Source organism: Haliotis cracherodii, unplaced genomic scaffold (assembly GCF_022045235.1).
Source record: "Haliotis cracherodii isolate W230 unplaced genomic scaffold, xgHalCrac1.p SCAF_15, whole genome shotgun sequence".
In the NCBI taxonomy this organism is placed as follows: domain Eukaryota; kingdom Metazoa; phylum Mollusca; class Gastropoda; order Lepetellida; family Haliotidae; genus Haliotis; species Haliotis cracherodii.
In genome coordinates, this window is record NW_027266270.1 from 18,089,847 (window position 1) to 18,106,751 (window position 16,905).

The window sequence follows — 16,905 nt, forward strand, 5'->3', positions numbered from 1 at the left end:
GAGTATAACATGAACAGTTGTATGTGACATTAAACCGCTTTCCACACCCGTCTTCCACTTGACTACATGTAGCATATTGCTTATGTATATCCGTAATTGATAGTCGTCGTTCAAGAAAAAAATGTTACTGAGTATGTAAACAATATTTGGGAGGTTGTCCTTTCTGCTCTTCTCCGACCACCTGTGGTGTTTTTGATACAGCATCTGACCAGAGAGTGAAAGATCGCTGGTTCGATTCTCTGGCCACGTCATACCAAAAGACGTTAAACGATGGTTCTCTTTCTTACCCCGCCTACGTTCAGCATTAAGAGGAATAAACAAGGACCAGACGGTTCGGTTTTAGTGTACTTACATGTCTGAGTGGGGCTTATGTGTTAACCTGCGGCAGGGGCAGGTGGGATAGCACAAGAGGTCCTGACTACTACAAGCAGAAACACACACACAAATATATGCAAATCTCTATGCAATTGTCTTGAACCTGTTCAAACACATTTCACATCACCTCTGTTCTTCTTATGTGAGTGAGTGAGTATGGTTTTACGCCGATTTTGGCAATATTCCATCAATATCACGGAGGGGGGACACCAGAAATGGGCTTCACACATTGTACCCATGTCGGGAATCGAACCCGGGTCTTCGGCGTAACCACTAGGCTACCCGACCGCCCCTGCTCTTCTTAAGACATCTTGCGGGAGTTTTGATACGTCCATATAAAAGATAACCAGTTCACAATGTTCATTAGACTAACATATAGTCTCTGAAATGAACATATCATACAGAAAATAAAAATCTAATAAAAAGGGAGCCCAGTGATTCTCTTCATTTAATCTAGACTTGCCAAACATTATAGACTTGCATGGGCTGTAGTTGATATAAATGTATCAGGGTCTGTAAGACAGACTAAATGTTCATATTTGGGCCTAAATACTGGAATACAGTGCTTGATTCATTCTTCGATGTGCTTTCTGTCTTTCCTCACCTCTCCCATGCTGCAGAAGGTGTCATTCTCGCCCATCACAACACAAGGCAGGCTGCATGTGGTGGAGTCTCAGTATGGTTAAAGCCCCCTGAAGATCCGGGGTCGAATAGGTCGTCAGCAACCCATGCTTGCCTAAAAAGGCAAATATGCTTCTCGTAAGAAGCAAGTTACGGGATCGGGTGATCGGGCTCGCTGACTTGGTTGTTGTATGTCATTGTATCCCATTTGCGTGAATTGATGCTCATGATATCAGTCACTGGATTGTCTGGTCCAGACTTGATTAATTACAGACCGCCGTCATTTGGCAGGGTTAAACAACAAAGAAAGAAAGAAAGAAAGATTATGGGTTTGCCCACGAAATACTCTGTATTGATGAGGATGGCCTTATTCCAGGCTGGTGTTCTTTTTATGTACAATTATATACCTTCCGTGTTGCAAAAATAATGTTCTCTATACAATCGACTACCTTCTGATACAAGTAAACTGACAGCCAGATTAAACCTTTATCTCACTTGATAAACTGAGGTCAAGATATATGACGAACAATATCTCAGATACCATGGGACTTCCTGATAGAGTACACGTGTATAGTGTCATCGATACAACACACCAACCTGCACGCTTAGCAACAATGTCTGACTCTGAAGACAGTGAATTTGAGGGTGAGACTGACCTTAGTGCTACGAATTCCAAAGATAAATGAGAGAATGCTTTTCCTCACCAAAGACCAAAACTGACCTTGCTCTGACTGTGGAGGGAAAACAACTCTATGTGAACAAGGACATGCTGATTCACGTCTCGCCCGTTTTCGCGGTGATGTTCACGGGAGATTTCAAGGAGAGCTCCCAGTCCGAGATCCCTCTACCTGACAAGAAATACGGTGACGTGGTGGAGCTGTTGCAATGTGCATTCCCTTCTACCAAGGATCATCCGATTACAAGGGAAAACCTGGATGTAGTGCTCCATCTGGCGGATGAATATGGAATTGAATTCCTCGAACAAAGGTGCGAGAGGTTTATCACCAATAGTCTAAAGGTAACAGGAAATATGAGTAACAAAGATCTTATCCATTACCTGTTTCTAGCTGATGCCTATGATTTGAAAACTGCCACCAAGTCATGTACGGATGTTGCATTAGGCAAGGAGTATGGGGATTACGCTGGTCTAAATAAGACGGAGGGTTTTGAAGAGATTTCATTAGAAACCAGATTTGATCTCGTTTTGAAAAGATTAATATTCATCGAGCAAAAGGCCAAACCGATTGCATCTCAATTCTCTAAGGAAATGATCATGAAAGCCTACGACAAGGCGACAAAATGTGACTGCTGGAGTCAAGAGATGTACGGCAAGGAACGCGGACCACCATGTTCAAGTTGTCCACAACGCGTGCGACACACTTTCGAATCACTTTCAAGTTCAGTAGACAGCCTTGCCAAATGTTTCCCTAGCCGGACACAACATCAATACATGCATGGTAGATTTGGCTATTAAAGGTTACAAGGAGTGGCTGAGATGTTCTGAGCTAACTTTGATCTAATACGTTGATGGAGTTGATTGCTAAGTATATTTCAACCCTTATCACGCCCGAGGTCTACACACTTCTGCCACCGATGCTGGAGTGTCTGGATCCCATTGTTGTAGACAGCTATAAAGTCCTCCACACAGAAATGAAGTCATCATCATTTGCACAGTGCTTGTCTCACAGTTCTTTCTTCACGTTTGGGAGGAGGCGGAAATTTGATGGTGCTAAAAAGTGGTTAATACAGAGGTTATTCGTGGAGTTCAAAGTTCAGTAATGTATTGCAGCCATGATGAGAACAGAATTGTGGAGAGGTGCATTGGCATGTTGGAACATGAGACAGCTTTAGTGAGTTTTCCTCGATGTTAGACTTGATACTCTCATGGAAGTCCTTGTGAATGTCCAATTATTTCATACAATATTGGGGGCACGGGTGGCCCAGTCGTCTAAGGCGCCACGATTCGCAGTGCAGAGTGACGTCCCTTGGGCACGCCAGAAACCTATGATTGTTGGTTCGAATCCCGGTTCGCCACGATTATGTTTCTAGGTTTGTCAGCACCATACCTGTGCTCGGGTGGTAAACGTCTGAGACCTGCATCACTTCGGGCTTTCCTCCCCCATTAAGCTGACACGCCTCGGTATAACTGGAATATTGTTAAAAGCAGCGTTAAACAAACTCACTCACTCACTCATACAATATTAATATAGTTTCTTGACTTGTACATTGTTACTGAGTATGCAAACACTATTTGAAGGTTTAAAAATTTCTGCTCTTCTCCGCCGGACCACTTCTGCGTGGAGTGGATAGAGTGTTTGCCTGGAGAGTTGAAGGTCGGTGGTTCAATCCCCTGGCCACACCTTACATAAAAGACTTTAAATTGTATGTTATATAAATGCAATATTCGCGACAAACCCCATTTCATCTCAAATCTGGTCCTGACAAGGACTTTTGCAGGATTTTTAATACTTGCCACTCAAATGTAAATCAGTTCTCCAAGTTCATAATTGGACCTTAATGTTCCAATAAAGTGCTTCATGTATTGGTCAATGTTGTTCTTGTCTCTCCTCTCCCATGCAGCAAAAAGGGTCATTCTCACTCATCACAGAACAATGCAGGCTGAATGTTAAGGTGAGTGAGTGAGTAGGGTTTAACGTCCCTTTTAACAGTATTCCATGTATATCGCAGCGTGTCAGCTTAATGTGGGAGGAAAGCCCGAAGTGATGCAGGTCTCTGACATTTACAACTTTGATGAAATCCACGAGCACGGGTATGGTGCTGACAAACCTAGAAACATAATCGGGATGAATCGGGATAAACCGGGATTCGAACCCACAATCATAGGTTTCTGGCGTGCCCAACGGACGCAACTATGCACAGCGGATCGAGGCGCCTTAGACGACTGGGCCACCAGTGTCCCCGCTCCGTATGTGTCCTGGTTCAGATGGCATGGGCTGTTGCTCATGCTGTCAACCACTGGTTGGTTTGGTTCTCTGAGACCTGTTACAGATCATGGTGAAATTTCTTGGATATTGCTAGCCATCATTTTAACGACCTTCACTCACTTCCACATGGAACTTGGGTATGGTGTAACGTTACAACATATAAACTGACTGTATTTACATCACTGTTCACTTGATTATTATGCTTTGCCATGAATGGGACACTCAATATGAACAAAACTTAAAATTGTTTGTAAAATATTTATTGCCTTTTTTTCAAGCATGATGAATACACTGGAAAAAGGAAAAACAACCAACAATTGTACTTTCTATTCTATTTATCACAGGACACAGTTGCATTCATCCCATTCTTACAAACAACTCACATGGATTTTTTTATGAAGGCACATAGTCTTAGAATCTTCAGAGTTTTATACTGTTCCCCCATCTGCTATAGCGCTATACTCTACCCCATCTGCTGTAGTGCTATACTGCACCCCCATCCGCTGTAGTGCTATACTGCACCCCCATCTGCTGTAGTGCTATACTGCACCCCCATCTGCTGTAGTGCTATACTGCACCCCCATCTGCTGTAGTGCTATACTGCACCCCCATCTGCTGTAGTGCTATACTATACCCTCCGTCTGCTGTAGTGCTATACTATACCCCTGTCTGCTGTAGTGCTATACTGCACCCCCATCTGCTGTAGTGCTATACTGCACCCCCATCTGCTGTAGTGCTATACTATACCCCATCTGCTGTAGTGCTATTCTGCACCCCCATCTGCTGTAGTGCTATACTGCACCCCCATCTGCTGTAGTGCTATACTGCACCCCCATCTGCTGTAGTGCTATACTATACCCCATCTGCTGTAGTGCTATACTGTACCCCCATCTGCTGTAGTGCTATACTATACCCCATCTGCTGTAGTGCTATTCTGCACCCCCATCTGCTGTAGTGCTATACTGCACCCCCATCTGCTGTAGTGCTATACTGCACCCCCATCTGCTGTAGTGCTATACTATACCCCATCTGCTGTAGTGTTATACTGCACCCCCATCTGCTGTAGTGCTATACTGTACCCCCATCCGCTGTAATGCTATACTGCACCCCTATCTGCTGTAGTGCTATACTCTACCCCCATCTGCTGTAGTGCTATACTGCACCCCCATCTGCTGTAGTGCTATACTGCACCCCCATCTGCTGTAGTGTTATACTGCACCCCCATCTGCTGTAGTGCTATACTGTACCCCCATCTGCTGTAGTGTTATACTGCACCCCCATCTGCTGTAGTGCTATACTGTACCCCCATCTGCTGTAGTGTTATACTGCACCCCCATCTGCTGTAGTGCTATACTGCACCCGCATCTGCTGTAGTGTTATACTGCACCCCCATCTGCTGTAGTGCAGTCTCTATGATGAAGATGATGTTTTCGCTACTTGCATGGCTCATCAGGGGACACTCCAGCTCACCTGAAACACAAACATGGGTTATCTCCATTCCTTGTGTTATTCTTTTAACAGCACTGTTCATATTCAGCTTAATTGGCTACAAGATTTCACAGTTACCTACATAATAGTGTAGGAAGCACTGGGACATTGACACTATCCTCAGGGCAGAATTACACACATTCTGCCAACACTGCAATGCCCCGATTATTAGTTCAGTCTGCATCGACTGCCGACCTCCACACTGTGCATGTCATGCAGGTCAGTACATATCTTTCACTGAGTAGATCGGGGTTAGAATTGATCTTCAGCTACACATGCAAGTCGTAAGAGGTAACTAATGGGATCGGGTGGTCAGGCTCACTGACTTGATTGATGCATGTTATTGTACCCCAATTGTGTGGATTGATGCTCATGATATCAATCACAGGATTGTGTGGTTCAGACTCAATTATTTACGGACCGTCTTCAGCAACCCATATTTGTCATAAGAAGGGACCAATGGGATCGGGTTGTCAGGCTCGCTGACTTAGTCGATGCATGTCATCTTATCCTAATTGTGTGAATTAATGCTTACCCGGGTATGATGTCAATCAGTCTGGTCCAGACTCGATTAATTACAGCCCGCCGTCATATAGCTGGAATATTATGGTGTTCAACAACAAATAAACAAAGTAAACAAGAAAACCAGCACAAAATACATTTATAATTGAAATATTGCTTAGTGTCTTGTGAAATAACAAACCTTTCTTGAGACAGTCTCTGACACATCTCTGTTCATACTGGAAGCCCTCGCTGTTGGAGAAGTGCATCTTCAGTTTGCATGTAGGGAGAGGGAACTCGAACACCCCTGATGGCGACGTCATCTTCGTAGGACACCAGAACGGGTCCTCAACCTGCATGTAACAACAGTCAGGCAAAGGATAAACCAGGTATCAGATGATACTGTAAATCATGAAATTAATGCAAATAATTCTACCGTCCGTTGCTCGCATTGTTAACTCGGCATATGGGGTTTGTTGTCATGTCAAGTTCACTGCACATGGGTGTCTCATTAAGTACAAGACCACCTCCGTGGTCTAATGGTAGAGTGTCTGCCCGGAGAGTGGAAGGTCCGGAGTTCGATCCCCGGCCGTGTCATACCAAAAAACGTTAAAAGATGGTACTTGTTGTTACCCTGTCTGGCGCTCAGCATTAAGGGGCTAAAACAAGGACTGGTCAGCTCGGTGTCAGTATACTGTGTCTAAGGAGGGTATTCATGTTAAACTGTGGCATGGTATCTCAGTGAGCTAGCACTATAATTTGACATCAGTCCGGACTAGTACAAGCAGCCACACAAACACACACATTAAGCACTACATTATATTGCCACCTATCATACGCCCCTGCCGAAACCTTCAAAATCAATAATTTATCCATTTCATCCATACACTCCAAGTTCAAGCACATCAGCAAGGCCAGCTTCGATAACACTTCCGGTCAATCTAAGTATCTATACAAGCACCAGCTACAAAAACTGAAACATTTACACCAGAGTCCATGTTTTCCTGTGTATATTAGAAAGTTTCTCTTTGTATTTTGCTTTGCTGCTTCGTTCAGCAGATGGGGCCATTTTTTGCTAACCTAGATATATTAAGTGCCCGTAAAATAAAGTGAAATTAGGCAATGGATTTGATCTTTAGTGCTTGCTTGTATGTTGTTTTACGCCGCACTCAGCAATATTACAGCTATATGACTGCGGTCTGTAAATAATCAGGTCTGGACCAGACAATCCACCCGATCCTGTTAGTCGCCTCTTACGACAAACAGTCGCCTTTTACGGCAAGCATGGGTTGCTGAAGACCTATTCTACCCCGGATCTTCATGGGTCTGATCTTTAGTGAGAAAAAGAGAGTCTACTTCCTGTAATTAAATCACCATTCAACTGTTTAAATTAACCCACTTCACTTGAGTGTAAAATGCAAGAAAACATTTATTCATCTGGTGATAACAGGACTTCAACCATTTCAGAGGACAGCAGCAGTCTGATGGAACCTTCAAGTGAAGTTTAGGTCATTAAAGTTTATTCTGAGTTGCAAATTCAATGGATTTGATAGCAAATTAGAGTCCCGAACCCCTCCCTGAAACTGCTGAGTGGAACGAAACATTTTCTTAAGTATAAAGATGCGGACAAGTCTCACTTTGATACAGCCTTTGGTTCCGCATATAAGCATCGAGTTGGAGCTGCTCTGGGTCTTTGTGTGGTACACAATACTGGCGATACGGTCCCCGCTGAACCTCAGAGTTATGGCTCCTCCTGCATCAACTCCTGAAACAACAAGTGAGTGACTGTTATTTTATGCAAGTGTAGCGGCCATAATATTTCCGAGTACCCTGATGGGATTCGAACCACAGACCTTCGGACGCCTTGTCCACATGACCAAAGAGGTTAACCCCATCAGCAAGCTGACAAGGTAAGAATGTCATCTGTGGGACGACTCCACGCCCTGCTACATACTCCCCCGTCAAGAGAAGGCACGTCCTGGGCCGCATAGTAGGGTACTGAAGCTTATTTTGCTCAAATTTATTATGAACGTGCTCAGTCCCACGTTGGGCGCCAATTTAGCGGCCATAATATTTCCGAGTCCTGTGATTGGATTCGAACCACGGACCTTCTGATCAGAGGTTGGACGCCTTGTCCACATGACCAAAGAGAGATAACCCCATCAGCAAGCTGACAAGGTAAGGATGTCAGCTGTGGGATGACTCCACCCCCTGCTACATACTTCCCCGTCAACAGAAGGAACGTCCCGGGCCGCATAGTAGGGTACTGAAGCTTATTTTGCTCAAATTTAATATGAACGTGCTCAACCCCACGTTGGTCGCCAAAGTAGCGACCATAAAATTTCTGAGTCACGTGATTGGATTCGAACCAAAGACCTACTGATCCGAGGTAGGATGCCTTGTCCACACGACCAAAGAGGTTAACCCCGTCAGCAGGCTGACATGGTAAGGATGTCATCTGTGGAATGACTCCACGCCCTGCTACGCCAGCAATCTTCCAGCCACCGAATTCCCCTTATTGAGCGCCCCTGAACAACTACTGGACCAGTCCAAGTTATCTTTTTAAGCACCATTGTTATAGGTAACCTGCTGTAACACAACACTATACACATATTTTTTTTAGCTTTCAAGGATTATGAAAATATTTGAAAATATTTAATAGTTAATTTCGCACCGTACCACCATGTCTAAGAATACATACATCACAACATATTCAGACAACAAAAACAAAATCTTTATTAGTTTTTTAGTTTATTGTTTTTCCAACCTAATGACCAGAATTTTGCTGAAACCAATTCCATAAATCCAAAATATGACAGAACGTCTGGCCAGCATGATCACTCACCATCCTTAGTGACCTCTCCTTCTGCCACTATCTTCTCCGGCCTCTCCTTGAAGATCATGTCGGCCATCATGACACAGTAACAGCCAATATCCATGAGGCCACCACCACCCAGCCGCTTGTCATTGATGCGGGCAATGTCGTAGATGTTGACGCAGAATGAATTCTGTATCAGGATGATATCGCCGATGGAGTTGGAAGACAGCTCTTCACGTACTTTCTCATAAACGGGAAAGAATCGACTCCAAAAGCCCTGTTACAAACAAAAGTGGCACCAGAGTGAGCATCATTGTAAGACTAGATCCGTGTCCCTGAGGTATGCTGACTAGAGGTGTGACAATAAGCATTTATTCAATAGCGAAACCCGGAGAGTATCAACAGCTTATGTATATGTACGAAACAATCATGTATATGAGTGTGACGTGAAATGATGTGAAACTTAGATCATATACCTTAGGATGATGTGAAAAGATGTGAAACTTAGATCATATACCTTAGGATGATGTGAAAAGATGTGAAACTTAGATCAAGTACCCGAGGGTGATGTGAAATGATGTGAAACTTAGATCAAGTACCCGAGGGTGATGTGAAATGATGTGAAACTTAGATCACATATATGAGGAAGATGCAAAATTATGTGAAACAGACCAAGTATATGACAGTCATGTGAAATGATGTGAACTTAGATCATATACCTTAGGGTGATGTGAAAAGATGTGAAACTTAGATCATATACCTTAGGATGATGTGAAAAGATGTGAAACTTAGATAAAGTATAAGAACGTGATGTGAAAAGATGTGAAACTTAGATCATATACCTTAGGATGATGTGAAAAGATGTGAAACTTAGATAAAGTATTAGAACGTGATGTGAAATGATGTGAAACTTAGATCATGTACCTGAGGCTGATGTGAAATGATGTGAAACTTAGATCAAGTATATGAAGGTGATGTGGAACGATGTGAGTGAGTGAGTTGGTTTAACACCGCTTTTAACATTTATTCCAGTTATATCATGTCGTGTCAGCTTAATGTAGGAGGAAAGCCCGAAGTGATGCAGGTCTCAGATGTTTACCACTTTGGTGAAACCCACGAGCACGGGATGGTGCTGACAAACCTAGAAACATAATTGGGGCGAACCGGGATTTGAACCCACAATCATAGGTTTCTGGCGTGCCCAAGGGACACAACTCTGCACAGCGAATTGCTGCGCCTTATACGACTGGGCCACCCATGCCCCCGGAACGATGTGAAACTTAGATCAAATATATGAGGGTGACGTGAAATGGTGTGAAAGTTAGATCATATACCTGAGGGTGATGTGAAATGATGTGAAATGATGTGAAACGATGTGAAACTTAGATCAAGTATACAAAAGTGATGTGAAGCGATGTGAAACTTAGATCAAGTATTTGAGGGTGACGTGAAATGGTGTGAAACTTAGACCAAGTATTTGAGGGTGACGTGAAATGGTGTGAAACTTAGATCAAGTATTTGAGGGTGAGGTGAAATGATGTGAAACTTAGACCAAGTATTTGAGGGTGAGGTGAAATGATGTGAAACACACCAAGTATTTGAGGGTGACATGAAATGGTGTGAAATTTATTTGTAAATTCTATTTTCTGTCCCTTGCATTTGTAATAGTATTTATTAGGCTACTAAATATTGCTCGTCTTGGTTTAGATCTTTTCATTCACTTTGAGGAGACCCATGATTTGGTTGGTTGGTTTGTTGTTTTACGCCGCACTCAGCAATAAGACGGCGGTCTGTAAATAATTGAGTCTGGAACAGACAATCCAGTGATTAAAATCATGAGCATAGATCCTCGCAATTGGGATCGATGACAGGCATCAACCAAGTCAGCGAGCCTGACCACCAGATCCCGTTAGTCGCCTTTTATGACAAGCATAGTTGCCTTTTACGGCAAGCATGGGTTGCTGAAGACTTATTCTACCCCGGAATCTTCACGGGTCAGGAGACCCATGAAGATCTGAGTGCTGAGTGCGGCATTAAACAACAAACAAACACTTTGAGGACGTGGACCTACTCAGCATCAAACAACAAAGGGAGCCAACCACAGGTACTGTGGACCTATTACAGCTTCAGCTGCCTATACACTGATTCTATGAAGAAATTCGCATCTGTGCTCATAGTTGAGACAATGCGGTACTAACTTCCATGAAAAACAGTTTCTTCTCTTTAGCTGTCTTCAGCACAAGTTTGGTCTGTGCTGAGGTCAAGGTCATTGGCTTCTCACACAGGACATGTTTGCCAGCATCAAGACACAGGAGACACATCTTATAGTGTTCCGGATGGATGGAACCGATGTAAATAATTTCTGTAAGAAGCAAAACTTCATGAAATTAACATTATTTGTACTTCTTCAACTTACACAAAGTATATAGCCGTGCGACAACTGAAATGTTTGAAGAGTTTGATATGTTGACAGTTAGTTAATGACATTGGATTAAGCTACAATCTCATTAAAATCAGATCTTAGTTCTTGCTATTGATAAACAAAGATCTGAGGACATCACATTACGGGTCACATCAGAAAAACCTTTCATCCACCCAATCGCCAACCAGATCATGAAAGTGACACTCGGAATGTGTTTTCTACTCATGCAACCTCGAAATATTTAACAGAGGGTATTCTGAATGACAGTTACAGGTTTTATGATTACATCCATACAATCTTGGCCATCTATAAGCCATTCCAGAATGTTCTTTTTATCAGTTTTCACATTATTAATCAAGAATACGTCAAAATATGTTTGGAAGCGTAGTCGCCAGTTGGAAACTAGTGTTGTAAAGCTCAAGAAAGCTGCCTTCTGATTGCATAATGTCAATTTCTTGTCAGTCATTTCATTGGTCGGTCAAAGTTTGCGAAAGGTTGGTCTGACATGACCTGTAATGGGATGTCATCAGATCTCTGTTTAGCGGTAGCGAAAACTAGGAGATTGATTAAGCTACAAACAACCTTGTTTGTAAGTAGAATGCAGTCTAAAACAGATTATCAAGGGTTAGATTTGAACATTTATAAAGCTGGAATGTCAAACTTGAAATATGCAAAAATATGTACATTGGCTTTTTGATCAGTAAATTAAAATTTTAGTATTTGATGATGTTAATACACTAACTACAACCTCAATGTTTGTTATTGTACTTTGCAGTAAAATTGCAACTAATCCGACCACTGTCCAGAGCTCCAGATAAGCTTTTGGTGTTGTGGGTATTTTACCCATGCATTTTAAAATCATTGGGTATCAGTAATTCTACCTGCGTATTCAAATTTCTGTTACCCACTAGTTTTTACACATGTGGGTATTTAAGTTAAATATTTAAAAACACTATTCATCTAGTCCCTGCAAACTGGTGTCGTGTGGGTTCGAGAGCTTTATAGGACTCAAAAATACCACGATACTTCCACAAGAAAGTGTGATGGCAAATGATCATGATGTAACTGTCATCGAGTTTGGCAAGGTTGACGGAATGCCCCTTTATAATTTCAAATTAAGTTGCTGATTTGCTAATCGAATACGCAGGGTTACTTCACAATATTTTGATGATACGCACAAGTTTTATTTTTGTAGCGTATCTGTAATGTTCGTTGCGTATTTGATACGCTTGGATTATATTTTACTGTGTATTTCTGCATTTCTGATGCGTATTTCACGCAGATACGCAGCTTATCTGGAGCTCTGACTGTCTAAGAACAATGTGATTCCATGGTCACCAAGGACCCCCACGGGTGGCCCAGCTGTCTGAGGTGCCACAATTCGTTGTGCACAGTTGCGTCCCTTTGAAGCCTATCATTGGTCAGAATCCTGGTTTGTCCAGATTGGTTCTTGGTTTGTCAGCACCATACTCATATTTTTGGGTTTCACTTCAGGAGAAAAACACCAAATCCTGCATCACTGCATTCTTTCCTCCCACATCAAACAGACGTGCTATGATATAACTAAAACACTGTTCAGACCACCATTAAACCCATCTTCCTGAGGCAAGTGAGTTAACTGACTATAAAAGTATAGTTTCCACCCTTGCCGAACTAGGCTGGTATTACGGAGTTAGATTTTGGCTGGGCTAACGAGTCTATGCATAGTCCAATCAAAATCGCGCACCGAAATCGAAATCCGGTTCGTAGAGTGTCATGCAGATTTCTGTAGACTGCAGGATTTGCAAAGCATGTGCACCGCCAACTCGTTGTCAACAGATATTTTCTAAATCTTTTCATGTTTTTAATCAAGGTGCTCACGTGATTTGATGCACTTCGCGATACAAGACTCTTTTTATCACAATATAGATCTTGATTATCGATCAGATCGTCTTGACTGGGCGCCACCGTTTTGTTAAAACAAATGCAAGTGATACGAGAGGTGGAATCTGATTGGTCAATAGGAGAGGCACAGAAAGGACATAACTCGTAGTAGCCACTGGTGGCGCTACGATCGAGCCCAGGAATTCCAGCCTAGTTCGGCAAGGGTGAAAACTGGACTTTTAAAGTCAGTTGACTCTCTTGCCTCGGGAAGATGCATTAAACCCAACTCAATCACTCACTCACTCACTTACCAACATCAGGGTTCTTCACTAGCTCTTCATAGCTTCCATAAGCAGACTTTATCCCAAACTTGTCAGCAAATTCCTTGGCTCTGTCAGCTGATCGGGCAGCAACAGCTACTACCTGCAGGTGAGCACATACATTTGTTTTGTATGTTTCTTGTTTAATGTTGCACACAGGTGAGCACATACATTTGTTTTGTATGTTTCTCATTTAATGTTGCACGCAGGTGAGCACATACCTTTGTTTTGTATGTTTCTCATTTAATGTTGCACACAGGTGAGCACATACATTTGTTTTGTATGTTTGTTGTTTAATGCTGCACACAGGTGAGCACATACATTTGTTTTGTATGTTTGTTGTTTAATGCTGCACACAGGTGAGCACATACATTTGTTTTGTATGTTTGTTGTTTAACGTTGCACACAAGTGAGCACATACATTTGTTTTGTATGTTTGTTGTTTAATGCTGCACACAGGTGAGCACATGCATTTGTTTTGTATGTTTCTTGTTTAACGTTGCACACAGGTGAGCACATACATTTGTTTTGTATGTTTCTCGTTTAATGCTGCACACAGGTGAGCACATATATAGTTGTTTGTATGTTTGTTGTTTAACGTTGCACACAGCTGAGCACATATATTGTTGTTTATATGTTTCTCGTTTAACGTTGCCACAGGTGAGCACATACAATTGTTTTGTATCTTTGTTGTTTAACGTTGCACACAGGTGAGCACTAAAATAGTTGTTTGTATGTTTGTTGTTTAACGTTGCCACAGGTGAGCACATATATAGTTGTTTATATGTTTGTTGAGCACTGCACTCAGCATTAGGCAAGCTCTTTCTTAGTTGCAGTTTTTGTGCTTGAAATGTCACATTGAAAAAAAAAACAGAAAAAAAATGTTAGACCTAGTTCATTTTCATCACAGCAAATGCTCCTCCTATTTGCCAGCATGGCTATCATATACATGATTTTGCCAATTTAATATTCAAGTTTAGTATTCAAATATTTGTCTATTTACCTGATGCTCCTCCGGGTTTTGACTGACAAGGGCTGAGGTGAAGTCATGGGATATCTTCCCAGCACTCAAGATTCCCCACCTGGTTGCCATGGCGATGTGTCTTCCTGCAAACTTCATGTTTAAAACAGTGTCAGTAAGTAAATTATTCTTATGACACTTTTTGCAACATTCAAGCAATGTTCAAGCAATGTTCAAGCAATGTTCAAGCAACATTCAATTTACATAAACCCTGAGAATTTAAGGCTTCACACATTGCGCCCATGTGAGTGAGTGAGTGAGTTGGGTTTAACGCCACTTTAAACAGTATTCCAGTTATATCGCGGCGTGTCAGCTTAATGTGGGAGGAAAGCCCGAAGTGATGCAGGTGTAGCCAGGTGTGGTGTGATGTGTCCAGCCACTGGGCTGCTTGTCAAAACATGAGGCAGTTCTTGGATGATGATATTTATTTATTTGTAGTAGATGGTGGGAGGGAAGGTGTAAAGAAGAATCCTCCCTCCATAAAGAGTTCATGCAGAATTCTTATAATTTAATTTAAGCCAAAAAGGAAACAGATTAATTTATAAGGATACGTTGGGTAGAACATGGTTGAAGCACATGGTTGAAGCACATGGTTGAAGACCATGTGCTCAATTAATGTAACACAAAATGTGTGAACTGGCAAATATTTAGATATAACAAATTAAATAATAATGGAATTAAATATATTTTACTTTAATGAAAAGCTGTGATACCCTTTCTATGAGTATATTTGTTTCCAAAGCAGGATGGAAAGAGATAAGAATATTGAAATGTTTCTCACCTGGAAAGAAGAGTCCTCCCTCCATAACGAGGTCATGCAGAATGCATGAGGAGGGCAGGTGAGAAAGGAAGTTTAAAGAAGTGGACCAAAGGGCCAATCAGAAGAAAGGTAGCATCTGACAGGTATTAAAGGAAGTCAAGATGCTTCAGTCACATGAAGTGGTGGACATATCTAAAAATAGATAGGGGGAAGTCCCGGTGAAGCTGGAGAAATTACAGAGGCTGCAAAAGGGTATCGGGGTTGGTGTTAGTTGGCTGACATTCAACTGCAGACAAGGACAACATATAATGAACAGAATGAAGTGATGGTGATAATAGATGAACATGTATGTATGTATGTATGTATGTATATATGTATAGAATGAATACTATGGGTTATAAGTGGGTGGTACTAATGTGGCTATAACTCATTCAGAGTTAGCACCACCACCCGGCTACACAGGTCTCAGACGTTTACCACTTTGGTGAAACCCACGAGCATGGTATGGTGCTGACAAACCTAGAAACATAATCAGGGCGAACCAGGATTTGAACCCACAATCATAGGTTTCTGGCGTGCCCAAGGGACGCAACTCTGCACACCCATGTGAGGATTTGAACCCAGCATGACAAGGGATCACTTTACTCACTGGACCTTAAAACTGCTGAACTGAAACCAATCATCCAGACCACTGACCACTTGATCTTCTAAGTGTTCTCATACAAGCAATATACAGTCAAGTCCTGTTAATCAGACATTGTTGGTTGCATATAATTATGTAGGATTAACGAGTAATGGGATGTCCTCAGCGGTAGCGAGAACTTGTATCCAATTTTAATGCGATTGAGGTAATCTAGGCATGTGATTAATCCTGTTTTGTTTATTTAAAGCAGTAATTGTTTATTGTTAAGCAAGTTTATCTCTGCAGCCGTTGAAATATGCAGCTACTCGTCGGCTCGTCTCGCATCAAAACACGGGGCTGTCTACTCGTGTCGGATTAAGGAGACTGATTAATGAGTTGCAAATTACGTGTGTCAGAGTGCGGGACTGTCGGATTAACTGGCCTAAATAGCACTGATTTTATCGGTTGCCATCATTTGTGTCGGATAAAGCTGATTGTCGGATTAACGAGTGTCGGATAAACGAGAATTGACTGTAAGTGTCTGACAACCAATCCTAAAACCAAATCCCCCATGTGAATATTGCTACAAACATGATTATTGCAACTTATACTCAAGTCTGGACACATGAAAACGTAGTTGTCACTAGCAACAACTTCCCCCACTGTCGCCCAATCTGATCTCCATTCCAGTAAGTAAAATCGAAATCGCCAACCCCAACTTTTCATCATCTCAAATGGATCAACCCGCATAACAAGAACCAATAGACAACACATTTGTGTCTTTGAAAAAATTGAATTCATCCCACTTCATCCTTGTGATAATCTGTCTCATTTGAAACGGGAGTTACGAATTAAAATTTGGAACACACCTTTAATCATGCATAAAACCAAATGTACTGTGTTGATCACGGAGTCTGTCTGCAGTTAGGTCTACCTTAGAGAACAACGTTCGTGGTCTGCCTATAACCCGGTCAATTCCAACCCGTAACGAAATATGCTTGTCAAGTAAGAGTTGCGTCCCTTTATCTCTGCACATTCATGATGTTCACTGATCACACATAACGGTCGTTCGGTTGCGAGTCTCAACCTATCATCAGAGGTATCACTGTGAGGAGCTTGGCGTTCGCTAAGCTGGTTCCCGGCTCCCTA

General features: G+C 42.1%; 2 protein-coding genes across 3 annotated transcripts; one reads left to right on the forward strand and one right to left on the reverse strand.

Moving 5' to 3' along the window:
• The first annotated feature begins 1,678 nt into the window (after positions 1–1,678).
• Positions 1,679–2,470, forward strand: LOC139461563 (BTB and MATH domain-containing protein 38-like). The gene has a single exon (XM_071243042.1). It carries the CDS (start codon positions 1,679–1,681, stop codon positions 2,468–2,470), a length of 792 nt encoding a protein of 263 aa, XP_071099143.1.
• Positions 2,471–4,184: 1,714 nt separating this feature from the next.
• Positions 4,185–16,770, reverse strand: LOC139462341 (trans-1,2-dihydrobenzene-1,2-diol dehydrogenase-like). Of its 2 annotated transcripts, none has more exons than XM_071243991.1 (8): positions 16,691–16,770; positions 14,357–14,467; positions 13,345–13,456; positions 10,947–11,110; positions 8,776–9,025; positions 7,568–7,695; positions 6,133–6,283; positions 4,185–5,411 (listed from the first exon to the last, which is right to left on the reverse strand). In XM_071243991.1, the coding sequence occupies exons 2-8, from the start codon at positions 14,444–14,446 to the stop codon at positions 5,290–5,292; spliced, it is 1,017 nt and encodes a 338-aa protein (XP_071100092.1). In that variant the 5' UTR covers positions 14,447–14,467; positions 16,691–16,770; the 3' UTR covers positions 4,185–5,289. The 2 variants fall into 2 exon arrangements, with proteins under 2 accessions (XP_071100092.1, XP_071100093.1); XM_071243992.1 differs by lacking the exon at positions 16,691–16,770 and adding an exon at positions 15,784–15,804.
• Positions 16,771–16,905: the final 135 nt, after the last annotated feature.

Excerpts from the sequence above, each read along its gene's own strand:
- LOC139461563 (XM_071243042.1), top strand. The coding sequence starts at position 1,679 with ATGAGAGAATGCTTTTCCTCACCAAAGACCAAAACTGACCTTGCTCTG.
- LOC139462341 (XM_071243991.1), bottom strand. The coding sequence starts at position 14,446 with ATGGCAACCAGGTGGGGAATCTTGAGTGCTGGGAAGATATCCCATGAC. Across the intron at positions 11,111-13,344 it reads AGTGAAGAACCCTGATGTTG|AAATTATTTACATCGGTTCC; the intron begins GTAAGTGAGTGA and ends TGCTTCTTACAG. Across the intron at positions 5,412-6,132 it reads CAGAGACTGTCTCAAGAAAG|GTGAGCTGGAGTGTCCCCTG; the intron begins GTTTGTTATTTC and ends TTTGTGTTTCAG.